The 13,722-nt window shown below is 60.4% G+C and overlaps 8 protein-coding genes across 8 annotated transcripts; 4 read left to right on the plus strand and 4 right to left on the minus strand.

Moving 5' to 3' along the window:
- Positions 1–1,427: 1,427 nt before the first annotated feature.
- On the plus strand, positions 1,428–2,270 carry COLE_01877 (mitochondrial 54S ribosomal protein mL58; the record flags this gene model as incomplete). The annotated part of the gene is made up of 2 exons (XM_018423211.2): positions 1,428–1,864; positions 2,105–2,270. The coding sequence occupies 2 exons, from the start codon at positions 1,428–1,430 to the stop codon at positions 2,268–2,270; spliced, it is 603 nt and encodes a 200-aa protein (XP_018278786.1).
- Positions 2,271–2,433: 163 nt separating this feature from the next.
- COLE_01878 (uncharacterized protein) lies at positions 2,434–3,856 on the minus strand (the record flags this gene model as incomplete). Its single annotated transcript, XM_065626175.1, has 3 exons — positions 2,434–3,146; positions 3,180–3,506; positions 3,580–3,856. The coding sequence occupies 3 exons, from the start codon at positions 3,854–3,856 to the stop codon at positions 2,434–2,436; spliced, it is 1,317 nt and encodes a 438-aa protein (XP_065482444.1).
- Positions 3,857–3,890: 34 nt separating this feature from the next.
- COLE_01879 (uncharacterized protein) lies at positions 3,891–5,829 on the minus strand (the record flags this gene model as incomplete). The annotated part of the gene is made up of 5 exons (XM_018426686.2): positions 3,891–4,202; positions 4,253–4,632; positions 4,670–4,802; positions 4,843–5,697; positions 5,737–5,829. 5 exons carry the CDS (start codon positions 5,827–5,829, stop codon positions 3,891–3,893), a joined length of 1,773 nt encoding a protein of 590 aa, XP_018278788.1.
- A 257-nt stretch (positions 5,830–6,086) lies between these two features.
- COLE_01880 (uncharacterized protein) lies at positions 6,087–7,012 on the plus strand (the record flags this gene model as incomplete). The annotated part of the gene is made up of 3 exons (XM_018423212.2): positions 6,087–6,216; positions 6,386–6,664; positions 6,786–7,012. The coding sequence occupies 3 exons, from the start codon at positions 6,087–6,089 to the stop codon at positions 7,010–7,012; spliced, it is 636 nt and encodes a 211-aa protein (XP_018278789.1).
- A 321-nt stretch (positions 7,013–7,333) lies between these two features.
- COLE_01881 (mitochondrial 54S ribosomal protein uL15m) lies at positions 7,334–8,373 on the minus strand (the record flags this gene model as incomplete). Its single annotated transcript, XM_018423213.2, has 2 exons — positions 7,334–7,927; positions 8,251–8,373. 2 exons carry the CDS (start codon positions 8,371–8,373, stop codon positions 7,334–7,336), a joined length of 717 nt encoding a protein of 238 aa, XP_018278790.1.
- Positions 8,374–8,731: 358 nt separating this feature from the next.
- On the plus strand, positions 8,732–10,702 carry COLE_01882 (uncharacterized protein; the record flags this gene model as incomplete). Its single annotated transcript, XM_018423214.2, has 3 exons — positions 8,732–8,796; positions 8,930–10,477; positions 10,540–10,702. The coding sequence occupies 3 exons, from the start codon at positions 8,732–8,734 to the stop codon at positions 10,700–10,702; spliced, it is 1,776 nt and encodes a 591-aa protein (XP_018278791.1).
- A 368-nt stretch (positions 10,703–11,070) lies between these two features.
- On the plus strand, positions 11,071–12,717 carry COLE_01883 (uncharacterized protein; the record flags this gene model as incomplete). Its single annotated transcript, XM_018427546.2, has 2 exons — positions 11,071–11,361; positions 11,413–12,717. 2 exons carry the CDS (start codon positions 11,071–11,073, stop codon positions 12,715–12,717), a joined length of 1,596 nt encoding a protein of 531 aa, XP_018278792.1.
- Positions 12,718–13,146: 429 nt separating this feature from the next.
- On the minus strand, positions 13,147–13,626 carry COLE_01884 (uncharacterized protein; the record flags this gene model as incomplete). The annotated part of the gene is made up of 1 exon (XM_018423215.2): positions 13,147–13,626. The coding sequence occupies one exon, from the start codon at positions 13,624–13,626 to the stop codon at positions 13,147–13,149; it is 480 nt and encodes a 159-aa protein (XP_018278793.1).
- Between the last annotated feature and the right edge of the window lie 96 nt (positions 13,627–13,722).

Raw genomic sequence — 13,722 nt, forward strand, 5'->3', positions numbered from 1 at the left:
CCGTCGAGTTTTCGGCAATCGTCGAGTTGTCGATAGTGGTAGAGTTGTCGACAACAGTCGAGTTCAAGATGATGGGGGTCTCCTCTGCCGTCTCGTTCGCAGAGGCCGTAATGGCCACGGGGTCGGCAGCATGATCGTAGTTCTCATGAGCGACATAGGCCTTCCATGGCCCTGCGCGCTCACGGTGAAGCTTGCCGAAGCGGAGGTTGCGGCGGGTGGGTGCTGCGACCGCCGAGGAAGCCAGAAGGAGGGGAAGAAGGAGGGACGGACCTGCCGCGGGGAAGCGCATTGTATGTTAGGATGTCGGGGGAAAGGAGGCGGAGTGGGGTGTCGCGCAGCGACGAGGTAGTCTGGTTGCAGCCGCCGGGGCTACACTTCTGCGTCAAGCAGGGGGGATGGAAGTACTCGCAGAGTACGGAGGATGGGGGGTCAAGATGAGAGATGGGAGAATGCAAAGAAGAAGAAGACGGGGGGCGGGAGGGCCGGGTTGATGTATGCCTGTGCTCTGTCGGTCACCCGGCAGTTTGTGCACTTCTGCGCTCGGCCATTGGTGGCCCTGCGTAATGTGTTATGCAGGGTACTGCGACCTAGCAGGGGTTGAGTCAATGGCTGCGCTTGGCAGATCACGCCTAGCGGGGAGAGCTGGCAGAGTCAGCAGAGCCGCAGAGGCAAAGACAGAGGTGACAGAGCACAGCGGCCTGCCAGCCTTCTCCGGGGGGCATTCATTCACTCACCCTGGCTCGAGCGCCACCACGGCTCTGGATACGGATGAGCGTGATGTTTGCGAGGGCCGACGTCAGCATCTCGGCCGTGAGCGACAGGAGCTTGACCCTGGCCTTGCCATGTAGATTGAATCATATTCTGCCGCTTCGGACGCCGGAGCTGCCGACTCGGCGAGCGGTTGCCATTGTCACGCAGGCGGCCCGAGATGGTGTGCCCGCCGCATGCCTGATGTCGCTTACGGAATCAGGGAGCGATGGCCGACTGGAAGGTGAGATGGAGCGTGAGTTGGTTGGGTGAGGAGAGCAAGGCAAAGCTCGTAAGCCACGGCAAGAAGGCTGGCCACGCCTCATTGAATCTCAAGTTTCCCATGACTCGGGGTGTTGTGCCCCAACCCTGATGAAAAAAGACAGTCGCGCATCCTGACGGGATCAAAGACGTGCCTTAGAATGTCAGTAACATTCTGATCCCGGCGGCACCGAGACCGTTCAAGCGCATCACGTGATGGGACCTGATATTGTCAGCCACGTGTACGGCATCCCTCGCCACGAAACGCAGAGGTTTTCACAAAATGGACCCGGGCGGTATTTGGTGCCGCTACCAAAGCGAGTGAGCCTGAAATGGAACCTTATGTCAGCTTGACAACTTCAGACCTGGTCGTCTTCGACTTTATCGCACCTCGAAACACAATCACCGCCCCACTCACCATGACTCGGCCACTCCTCTCCCTCGCCGGCCCCGCCCTCCGCCGCAGCGTGATGCACCATGCTCGCCCACCTCGCATGCCGGCACTGCACTCGCCCCACACCCCACCAAAGGTCCGCCCCTCGGCGGGCACCTCGACTCCTCACCCGACTGCGCTCGCTGGCGAGGTTGCACCCACGACATCCTCGACCGCGCTCGAGGGGTCCAACCTTACCTTCCACTACTCCCCGCCTCCCACCGCTCCATCTTACACTACCGGCCGCAAGCCCGACCTCCTGCGCTGGATCGGCGGAGAGGGCGTCCAGCTCACGGGCGAGGAGGCTGCCCCGCTTCGCCGGGCACCGCGCGCACATGCGCCTATCGAGTGGTCGGAGGAGGTCGTGAGCCAGATCAAGACGATGCGTGCCGAGGGCAAGTCTCGTGGAAAGATCGCCAAGGCGTGAGTATTCTTTCAGCAAGGGGGAAGGGGTCGAGCGGGTGATCGCAAGAAGAGGAGAAAAGTAAAGGTGCTGGGCCGGCGCAGGTCGAGAAAGGCATTGGGTTGTGCAAATCAATGCGAGAGAGAGGTTGTCTTGTCCCCAGTGCCATTCTCTCTTGCGTGAATGCTCAGCAGATCCGCGGGCAGGCGACCAGGCGATCAGGCGATCAGGCGACGCTATTGAGTTCCACTGACACCCAGACTGTCCATTCCCGCCGAGCAGCAGCACGTGATCCACCGCGTCGCGCCAGCGTCCAAGACTCAGCTTGCAGACAAGGCTGAGGCCCTCGAGAGGCAAAAGGAGAAGTGGTCGCCCGCGCGCAAGCTCAGCCGCGCGGTCCGCGAGCGCCGCAAGCTCTACTGGTAGACCGGATGTATTACATAGCCAGCGCATGCCACACATCGATCCAACGCGAGGGCAGGGGTGGGCTGTGTCGAGCCGAGTAATAAGGATGGCGTTGCCTGCACTCAAAATGCACTACATCCACCAGCCACGACAGCATAAGACTACATTACCGGAGATCCATCCGCTACCGACGGTCCTCACGGTCGTAGCGACGACCGTCTCGCTCGCTGTAGCGGTCGCGATGGTCTCGCCGCCTCTCTTCACGATCGCGGTCGTCGCGCTTGTACGGCGGGGGATCGCCGCGGCGACGTGGTGGCCGTTCGCGCTCATCTTCTCGCGTTTCACGGCGGAGAGGTGAGCGTTCGCGATCTTTGCCATCACGACGAGGAGCCGAGCGCTCACGGTCGCGGTCACGCTCTTCACGGCGAGGGGCTGAACGCTCACGCTCCCGCTCATCGCGGCGCGGCACCGTACGCTCACCCTCACGCTCGTCACCACGAGGCGAGGGCTCACCGCGCTGAGGCTTGCGAGGCGACGCACTCGCGTCCTCCTTCACGCGCCGGTCGCGATTCCCATCCTTGTCGTTGCGCTCCGTCTTATTCTCACGTCGCGGTGAGCGGTCACGGTCACGACGTTCGCGGTCCTCAATACGGCGGGGCGAGCGCTCGCGCTCCCTGCCCTTGCTCTCATGCCGCTCGCTGCGATGATCCTTCACGCGCCGCTTTTCGCGCTCGGCACGCTTCCTTGCGCGCTCCTCCTTGCGCTTAAGCTTAGCCGCCCTCCGTTCTTCCTTGCTGCTCTTCTTGGCGCGCTCGGCACGAATAAGTGCAGTCATGGGATCATCTGAGTCGAGACCGTCGTCTTCTTCCTTCTCTTCTTCCTCCTCACTAGATGATTCTGGAGTCAGCCGAAATACTCAGAACCACTCACCTTCGATCTCTGGGGGGCGCGCGTTGTAGCTCGCCTCCTCCGGCTGCTCATAGTCGCCCTCCTCATTCCGCTTCCCCGGCTGCTTGTACCGCGCGTGGTCGACGCGCAGCGTTCGCCCAAGTATCTCTGCTCCGTTCATGTTGTCCACTGCCAGCACGGTGCTCCGCTGGTCCTCGTACATGACAAATCCGAAGCCGCGGGTCTTGCCGCTCTCCTTGTCGCGAGGAAGGTTGATGTCAGCGATCTCGCCCCATTGCGAGAAGATCGTGATCACATCGCCCTCGGTCAGGTCCAGATGCAGCCCGCCGACAAAGATGTAGGCCGAGTCTGGTGTTAGTAAAACGGGGTGCAGAGTGGAGTTCCAGCTGTATCACGATGATGAGTGGCACTGCGTACTCACCCTTGAACTCGTCGTGCCATGAGCCTTTGACGCCGAGGGCTAGCTCTTGCTCATTGATTCTTTGAATCTCCTTGATTGTGCTAGAATTAGCATGGGTGAGGCAGCCACTGGGACCTACTTCATGATGAGCGCGAGCAGCAGAGGAGTGAGATGGTATCAACAATATGGGTGCCCAACTTTCGGTTGGGTGGCGGTTGGGCGCGGAAGCAAATGCAGATGTGGAGGTCGTCCATGGAGTCTGGCTAGCTTTAGTGGCAGAATGCCCAATATGTATCATCGCTATGCTGTCTACAAGAACCTCTAAGCGTCTATTATATCTTGATGCGAATCCCGCGCATCGCCCATGCGATACCACAGATCGCAACACTGTATGTCACCAACACGCCCATCGCGAGCCAGTCCGGCGCAAACATCGTCTCCATGCTGATGTTGACCAACCCCGTGCCGAGGTTGGCCAGGAGAAAGACGGCAAGCCCGTTCGCGTTGATCGCATCGAGGAGGGGTGGACATGCTCGTTCCACGTGTCCTGGACGTGGATCGCACAGCCAGATCTCAATAAAGAGGTAGCCTGCGAGGGTGGAGGTGTTATACGCCACCGTCCAGAGTACGTATGGGCCGTTAGCCTGCTGTCAGCTCACTGCAAATTGCTCTAAGCTGAGAGACCAGAACTCACAAGACGCCGCGACACGCGCCAACCCATGTAGCTGCACATGCCGAGGGTGATCCAACTCGCAGCAGCATATCCTGCTAGCTCAAGAGCAAGCTCGGAGCGCCGCCGCGTCGCTCTCTCGGCAACCGTGTCTGGGTCCGAGAACTCGTCGTCGGTCTCGTTTCCGCTCGTGAGGGCTTCCTTTCGGCGAGAAGAGGAGCGCCTCCGCCGACGTCCAGTTGAGAGGCTGAGGATGTGTTCGCCGACGCCGAGGCCCACGAGGAAGATTGCGAGGTAGCCAATCAGTGACGCAAAGCCCTCTTTGTTTGCGGCGAGAACATTAGGACGGTAATTGTTGAGAAGGAACGGTGTAAGACCCGGCGCAGCGAGAATTAGTTGGTGCACTAACGTAAGCTGATGGAACGACCACATGTAGCTCACAAGCGCTGATGATGACTGCTATGGTGCCCCACTTACATCTCCCGTGGAGGGGAAGAAGAGAAGTGGCGAGTGCGGGTACAAGACCGAGCGTGAAGAAGAAGTTCCAGTGTACCCCATACTCAGTAACGTGTTCCTACTGTCAGTTCTCGGCGACCTGCCTGCTGACCACTCACAGGATACTCAACACCCTTGACCATGAGGAGGCGCACAAAGCCGAGTGCGAGGACAGGAAGGGCACGACGAAGGCCACCGAGTAAGGTACCCAGCATCTTGCCTCTGCGTGTCGTCGAGAAGCCCTTGGAGCTCACAATGCCGAGGGAAAAGACGAAAGACCCGACGCCGACGTCCATGAGGCCCGTGCCCCAGTCCTCAGTCTTGCCCAGCACACGAGGAAAGACCGGGAAGTCGACCGCAAGAATTGCGAGAACTGTCATGACCATCATGTGGGCACGGTAGACGGAAAGGAAGGGCAAATGTGTACGCCGCAGCGGGCGCCCGGCACGAGAGTGTGGAAGATGGGTATGTGTGCTCGTTGGAAGTGGGTCACCCTTGACTGGTGATGTGCGCCGCTGCGGTTGAGGTGAGCCAATGTCGATGACAGCACTGGAACCGGGGGCTGGCGATAGACGGCGGCGACGGCCCTCATCTGGTGATATGGGCGAAGACAGAGCAGACGCCGATCCTGAGCTACGACGCTCAGCCTCGGCCGCATTCGACTCGGCGATGACCTGTGACGGGAGCTTGACCTGCGGCCGGCGGGTGGGTGTGCGACGCCCGTTGCTTCCCTCGTCCTCGCTGTCACTCTCGGCAAGCCATCTCCCGCGGGGCATGGCTACGCGGTGCGGATACCATGTCCTCGGCGTGGTGACGGCCAGAACCCATGCTCCAAGCGCAAGCACGCTGTTGAGTAACACAAGGCGCGAAGACATGGTGGTCATAGACAGCAGGAGGGGAAGTACAGTTGTCATGTAGTCGAGCAGGCGACCTTCTGTTCTTCTCGATGCCGTCGCATACAACGCATAGCCCGTCTACAATCAGCTTCTGGCATGGCGTCATGAAGGGCTTACGAGAGCAGTGACGCTGATTAGGTTGATATAGTGAACCGAAGAGCCAGGATTGTCGGCATGGAACGCCTCCTTGGCTGACTTGTAGTCTGCCATGGCGCGCGAGCTGATCGAGTGTTGTGCAAGTGTCAAAGCGAGGACGATGAAGAAGTCGAGCGATGACGACCAGACGGGAGGTGATCGAGCAGTCGAGGCAACAGGCCGGGGTCTCCACAGTGAGACTCGCGTGAGGCGCACGTGTCGACCAGATAATCCCGTCGGTCACAGTCCGTGGCAGCAAAAGTTCGCTGAATACGTTCGTCCCTCCACCAACAACCTACACTCCGACCCCGACAGCGACAACAACTATCGACATGAGCGGACGCGGCGGATTTTCCAGGGGCGGCGGCGGCGGTCGCGGCGGCGGCTTTAGCGGTGGTCGCGGAGGTCGCGGCGGTGGCCGCGGTGGTTTCCAGAGCTACGGCCCTCCCGCTGAGGTGCTTGGTGAGTGTTACGAAGCGGCCGCGCAATCCGTGCAAGATGGGAGGAAGAGGAGTGCCCCATGGAGATGCGCGCGGCGTGGATGCTGTGGATGGGTGGATGCGCACCAAGCGCAAGCCACTCACCTGCCGTCATACCTGAGCCACACTGGAACCGAGCTGACGACCCACAGAGATCGGCTCGTTCGTCCACCCCGTCGAGAGCGAGATGCTCTGCTCTCTGACGCAGCCGACCAAGATTCCCTACTTCAACGCACCTATTTACCTTGAGAACAAGACTCAAATCGGCAAGATTGACGAGATTCTCGGCCCTATCAACGAGGTCTACTTCACCGTCAAGATGGACGCTGGTATGCAGGCCGCGTCGTTCAAGAAGGAGGACAAGGTGTACATCGGCGGCGACAAGCTCTTGCCATTGGAGCGCTTCCTCCCCAAGCCTCCTGCGCCTAAGGGTGAGTACACGGAGGATGGAATAGAGCCTTGCGCCGAGTCTAGAGCCGCTACGCCAGGTGGGCGTCGCCTCAGACGCTGGCGTTTAGCTCTTGTCAATGTTACGAACGCAGCTGACCCAAGGCGAGAAGAAGCGTGGCGGCGCGACTGGTGGCCGTGGCGGCGGCCGTGGCGGTGGCCGCGGTGGTGGCCGTGGCGGGTTTGGCGGCCGCGGTGGTGGCCGTGGTGGGTTCAGCTCGCGTGGCGGCGGCGGCGGCGGCCGTGGTGGGTTCAGCTCGCGCGGCGGCGGCGGTGGGTTTAGCTCGCGTGGTGGCGGTGGTGGCCGCGGGCGGGGACGTGGTGGCTACTAAGATAGTCTCATCTGTATGTTGATGTATTATACCCGAGCGCAGCGAGCGTCTTGCACAGGTCATGGAGACCGGGAGGAGATGCTCCTCACGGCTGCTGCGCGTAAATATGAGGGGAGAAGTGCTTCAAGCGTGCCGGTCAGCGGAAGTCGCGGGAAGTCGCGGGAAATCGCATGAAATCGCTGGGGAACGATTGTAGCAGCAGGGATGAATCGAAGTGAGCATTGGAGCAGCATGCTGCCTACTTCGCTCTGATTCTTCTTCACACATATCCGCCCCTGCAGCTACCGTAGGCGTGATATGAACTGTGCATGCTATGCTCCTCTACTCCTGCTTGCCGATGACGATCCCCCGCTTGGCAAGATACCCATGGTTCTCGGGGTTGGAGTAGAACTCGATGTCCGTCCTGCGAATCGGCAGTGCGCTCTTGACGGGCCGCGGCATCTTCTCGGGCCAGATCTCCTGCCGCAAGCTCAAGTTGTTGTGATACACCGCCTCGACCTCACCGCCCGCCGCGATGATCGCGTCGGCTGCACCCTTCGAAAACCGGCTCAGCTCGAGCTTGACTGGTGGCAGAGGGAGGGATGTGTCAGGCTTGCCAACGAGCTTGACGCCCGCCTGCTTGCTAAGCCCGTGGACAGCGTTTGCGCGCACAACTGTCCCGATCGTGATGGGCGCCGTGGGGTTGATGCGGCCGAGCGCGATCCAGCGTTGCAGGGTGGCGACCTGGAGGGGCGCGTAGACGCGGCGCGTGAAGTTGACGAAGCCGCGCTTGGGGAACAGGCGGTGCAGGGGCGTTTGACCACCAGCAAAACCAGGCGTCGGCTTGCCGGTGCCGGAGCGCGCGTTCTGACCCTTGTGACCGCGACCTGCCTGTCCACCCTTCGTCGAACCCTCACCACGACCACGACGGAGATTCTGTTGTCAGCGACGTTACACCGAGGGAGGTGAAATAATAGGAAGCTTCTATGCATTGCGCAAAGAAGATGAGGACAAGATCAGCGTAGAGCTTGACAGTGTCGGACGTGCGCCCCAACCTTCCTCAGGTCATCCACACCATCGCCGTACGGCCGTTCTGGTCTTCGACTCGAGTTCACAATAGTTCTTGGTTTCGGGCCCACCCCAGAAGACATGTCCCGCCTTTCAACCACCGCCCGCGCCCGCTTTCACATGCCCGCGCGCTCGCGCGCCGCACCGTTCGAGTCGAGCGTATTTTGCCTATACGGTTGAATGACACTTACGACCTTGGTGCTGCCTTTCGCCGGCGCAAGGTTACCCAGGTGGGTTGTAGACATGGCGCGAATGCCCATCGTGGGCTCGATGGCGACCGCGAGCGCCGCGCGGAGTGATGTGAGGCCGAGCATGGAGGTGGTGTTGCCGCGATGTAGAGCAGCGAGCTCGACTTTCAACATTCTCGGTGGGTTTCGGTGGTGATTGAGAATCTTTACGTAAGTGGAATTAGTCCACGAATAAAACTCTGCCGACTCCAAAGTTGGCCGCTGCATGCGACCGACTCGAGGCAACTCGAGTCACGATACCTACTCCAACTTAAACTTCTGCTACTCGCCACAGCTCCGGTCCACGCCCTCACCAGTTACCATCTCGTCGCTGTGCATGCTGAGAAGCCTATACAGGGCTAGCAAACAGTTTCTCCCCACTCTCCATTGCACCCGCAACCCCACCTATCGTCCGACCTACCCCGCACTAGCCCGTTCATTCAGAATGTCCGCCCCCGCCGAGGCCAACCTTAAGGAGGACCCCGAGACCGGCGAGATGATCTCCAAGTCGTGAGTGGTGGCGAGAGGAATGAGGTCGCGAACTATCCGGGTGTGGCTGCCTTCCCGTCATCATCTCGTGGCGGTGATAGGCGACATATCTGTTTTTGACCCTGCCTGTCGAAGGACAATGGCTGACGAACAGCGAGCTTAAGCGTCGTCAGAAGCAGCGCGAAGTCGAGAAGAAGAAGGCTGCCAAGGCTGCCGAGAAGGCGGCCAATGCGCCCGCCCAGTCGTCCAAGGCAGGCGCTGCTGCCGCTGCCGCCGCCGAGGAGCAGCTTGACGCCGCGGCGTTCTACGAGCTGCGTTCGAACGCGATCAAGAAGCTGCGCGAGACCAAGAACCCGGACCCATACCCGCACAAGTTCCACGTTTCGACCGGCATTCCTGCCTACGTAAAGGAGTGGGGTCAGGAGGGCAAGGTTCCCGAGGGCGAGACCGTCGAGGTTCCGCAGCCAATTACCATTGCTGGCCGCGTGACCACCATGCGCTCGTCGGGCAACAAGATTCGCTTCTACGACGTGCGCGCCGACGGTGCCAAGATTCAGGTGCTTGCGCAGGCCCAGAACGCCGAGTCGCTGGAGGCCTTCGTCCAGCAGAACGACCTTATCCGCCGTGGTGACATTATCGGTGTCACCGGCAAGCCGACCCGTACCAAGGCCGGAGAGCTCTCTATTGCCGCTAGCGAGGTCAAGCTTCTTTCGCCCTGTCTGCACCAGCTGCCCGGTCGTGAGGGTCTGACCGACACCGAGACGCGCTACCGCAAGCGTTACCTCGACCTGATCGTCAACCAGCCCACTCGTGACGTCTTCATTGCCCGCGCCAAGATTGTCAACTACATCCGCAAGTACCTTGACTCTCTTGGTTTCCTCGAGGTCGAGACTCCCATGATGTCGATGATCGCCGGTGGAGCTACCGCCAAGCCGTTCGTGACCCACCACAACGACCTCAAGCTTGACCTCTTCATGCGTATCGCTCCCGAGCTTTACCTTAAGGAGCTTATTGTCGGTGGTCTTGACCGTGTGTTCGAGATTGGCCGCGTGTTCCGCAACGAGCAGATTGACATGACCCACAACCCTGAGTTCTCCATCTGCGAGTTCTACATGGCCTACGCCGACATGTACGACCTCATGGACATGACAGAGTCGATGATCTCGGGTCTTGTCAAGTACCTCACTGGTGGCACCAAGATCAAGTTCCACCCCAAGGGCAAGGGTGAGGGCCAGCCTTCGTACGACATCGACTTTGCCACTCCCTGGAAGCGCTTTGACATGATCGAGGAGCTCGAGAAGCAGCTCGGCGTAAAGTTCCCTCCCGGAGACACTCTTCACACCGACGAGGCCAACAAGTTCCTCCGCGAGATCTGCACGAAGCACAACGTTGACTGCGCCGAGCCCAAGACCAACGCTCGTCTCCTCGACAAGCTTGTTGGCGAGTTCATCGAGAACCAGTGCATCAACCCCTCGTTCATCGTCGGCCACCCGCAGGTCATGTCCCCGCTGGCCAAGTACCACCGCTCGCGCCCCGGTCTCTGCGAGCGCTTCGAGGCGTTCATTGCGACCAAGGAGATCTGTAACGCATACACTGAGCTCAACGACCCCTTCGACCAGCGCGACCGCTTCGAGGAGCAGGTTCGCCAGAAGGAGCAGGGCGACGACGAGGCACAGGGTGTTGACGAGACCTTCCTGAACGCGTGAGTTTTTTATAAGAAGCTGCGAGCAGCTCGTTGTGTTCTTTGCGCACAGCTGACATCAGCCTCGAGTACGGTCTTCCCCCCACGGGCGGCTGGGGTCTCGGTATTGACCGTCTTGTCATGTTCCTCACCGACTCGGCCAACATCAAGGAGGTTCTCCTCTTCCCGGCCATGCGCCCGGAGAAGCAGGCTGAGGGCGAGGCTCCTCCCCAGGGGCAGATCTAAGCCGAGGGTGTTTGTAGTGGGCGAAAAAGATGCTAGATCTGTACAAGAGAGTCTCCTTTTGAGGACTTGAAGTCTACTCGCGTTCAGCACGTCTAGAGCGACTCAGAGCCGCGCTACCTAATGCAGCGACACAGCTTTTACACAGTCTAGGTGCATGCTTGCAGAAGGGAGGACACTAGAGCTGCCTCACGTGTTGTTACGTACATGGAAACGCCACGCTTTTGAGCAGTGGCCGCCTCCGCCTGCGTCGTCCCTTCCCTGCAGCCCCTGGCAGGCAAGGCCTGGCATGAGACGCGTCAATCTCCTCCGACGACTTGCAACTCGCATTTCTCATTCTCCCTCATCTCGCGCATCTTCATCTCTCGTCCATGGCATCACCCTCATACCCCAGCGGCACTGCCGCAGCCTCTCCTTCCGATATCCCCCCATACCTCGTCCCCGTCGTCCTTGTCCTCGACTCGACCTCGAAATACCTCATCCGGGCTTGGCAACACGTCCCCGGCTCTGCCATCATCGGCCGCTACGTCCAGAGCTCGTACCAGAATGATCCATGGCGGTCACTTCTCGAGGTCTGCCTTATCGCTTTTGCGCTCTTCACACTGCTGAAGGGGCGCACCCGTGGTGAAGGTGAAGGGAATAGCCTCAAACTCAGCGAAAAGGTACACCGATGCCCGAGGGGCTTTGCAACTTGCGGTACCCGCTGACCCCAGGAAATCGATGAGCTCGTCGATGACTGGAAGCCTGAGCCGTTGCTCATCGACCTCACCGACCTCGAGCGCGGGACACTGGCAAGTGTGCCGACCGTGTACGGCCAGAATGGCGCACACGTCAAGCTCTCCCCAAATGGCAAGCCGGTGATCAACATGGCCATCTACGACTGGCTGGGAATGGTAGAGAACGACCAGCTCAAAGAGGTCGCGATCAAGACGCTGCGCGAGTACGGCGTCGGCTCGTGTGGTCCTATGGGCTTCTACGGTACCATTGACGCGCACACGGCGTTCGAGGAGGACATTGCCGATTTCCTCGACGTTGAGAGCGCCATTATCTACGCGCAGGCCTTCTCTTCCGTCTCTTCCGTTATTCCCGCGTTCGCCAAGCGCGGCGACATTATCGTCGCTGACCGTGGTGTCAACTTCGCCATCTGCAAGGGTTTGCAGCTCTCGCGCTCGACAATCCGATGGTATGCGCACAACGACATGGAAGACCTTGAGCGTGTGCTCAACTCGGTCGCGCGCGAGATTAAGCGCAAGGGCGGCAAGCTCACAAGGCGTTTCATTGTCACCGAGGGTGTCTTTGAGAATGACGGAATGATGGTCAACCTTCCCCGCATTATGGAGCTCAAGAAGCAGTTCAAGTACCGTCTGATTCTGGACGAGTCGATGTCGTTCGGCATGGTCGGTGCCCACGGTCGCGGTGTCACTGAGAAGTACGGCGTCCCGGCCAGCGAGGTCGAGATTCTCGTTGGCTCGATGGGCAACGCCCTCGGCGCCGGCGGTGGCTTCTGCGTTGGCTCGCGCCATGTCACGGCGCACCAGCGCATCAACTCGGCCGCCTCCGTCTTCTCCGCCGCTCTGCCAGCCATGCATGCGACCGTGTCCGCCGAGGCCATCCGCATCATGCAGGCCCGCCCTGACCTCATCCCCAATCTCCAGGCCAACGTGCAGGCGTTCCGCGCGCAGCTCGCGCGCATCGAGACAGCCCCCGAGGGCGCTCCGGAGAACCGCGATGCGCTCGTCTCCATTCCTTCGCATCCCGAGAGTGCGCTCATTCACATCTTCCTCCAGACACCTCCGCCAACAGTCGAGGAAGAGGAGGCGCTCCTGCAAGAAATCGTCGATGACGCGCTCGCCTCGGGCGTGCTCGTCACCCGCGCCCGCCGCCTCCGCGGGCAGGAGCCGATTGAGCCTGAGCCCAGTCTCAAGATTACAATCTCGGGCAACATGAGCCGCAAGGAGGTCGAGAAGGCCGGCAAGGTGTTGCGTGATTCCATCACCAAGATTGTGCGCAAGGCTTAGGGAGGCCAGGCTGCGGATCCTTGACATGTACGCTGTGTCCCAGTAGATTATACATCGTAGTACTCATGCATCGCGTGACTAATGGCGGCATGGGACGTGAGCTATGTGAGGGTCCCTGTGACTGACATGCTGAGCCGGGGTGCTGGATATCTCGCCAGCTGGTCAGATGCGAGGGCCTTGCGCGATATAACGAGGCCGCGCAAACGCGCCATTTTCGTCTAGGGTTAGCCGCAGCGCAAAAGGAACCTCACAGTGTGCTCGCTTATTCACCGTTGACGGGCGTGTTCGCGACTGATCGCACGCGGAGCGGGGCTCGACGCGTTCTCGGCGTACAGGATGTCGATATGTCGACCATCTCATAGCGACGGTGATCTCCCTCTTCTCCACATCTCCGTTTCCCCGATTACGTCTTCGGATGCTACTCAAACATCACAGTACCCAGTCGTACAGCGTGGCGAGAACCGCCGCGGCTCCAATACCCCCGACCGCGGCCACGCTGATGGCGATCCAGACGACCTCCTCGCGAGTCAGCTTCTGGAACCCCTCGTACTGCGCCTCCTCCTCATCTTCCACGTCGAATACGGCCACGTGCGTATCAGGCGCAAACTGGACGCGCCTTCCCTCTCCGCTGACTCGCTCGATATCGTTGGAGGGGCGCGCGTGTTCCGCTGCCCACGCGGCGGGGTCGACGGGCGTCACGGGCAGGAGGGGGATGGAGGAATCGTCAAGCTCGGCGTGGAAGGAAGGTGCACGCGGAGACACAGGTTTCGTGCTGCTGCTTGCTGAGGTTGCGGACGCGCCAGAGAGCGAGGGCGGGCCGGGAGGACCGGGTCGAGAGCGTGCAAGGGAGAGTGACGGGCCGGGGGCGTGCGCGCGCGGCGCAAGATTGAAGCCAAGAGGTGGGGGCATAGTGATGAGCGGGGTTAGGGCGAGCTGACGAGATGGTCAAGAGGAGAGGTGGAAGCGTGGAAGATGGCGATATGGCGGATGAAGAGATGAGCAGAG

Source organism: Cutaneotrichosporon oleaginosum (assembly GCF_008065305.1).
Source record: "Cutaneotrichosporon oleaginosum strain ATCC 20508 chromosome Unknown ATCC20508_contig02, whole genome shotgun sequence".
NCBI classification, from domain to species: domain Eukaryota; kingdom Fungi; phylum Basidiomycota; class Tremellomycetes; order Trichosporonales; family Trichosporonaceae; genus Cutaneotrichosporon; species Cutaneotrichosporon oleaginosum.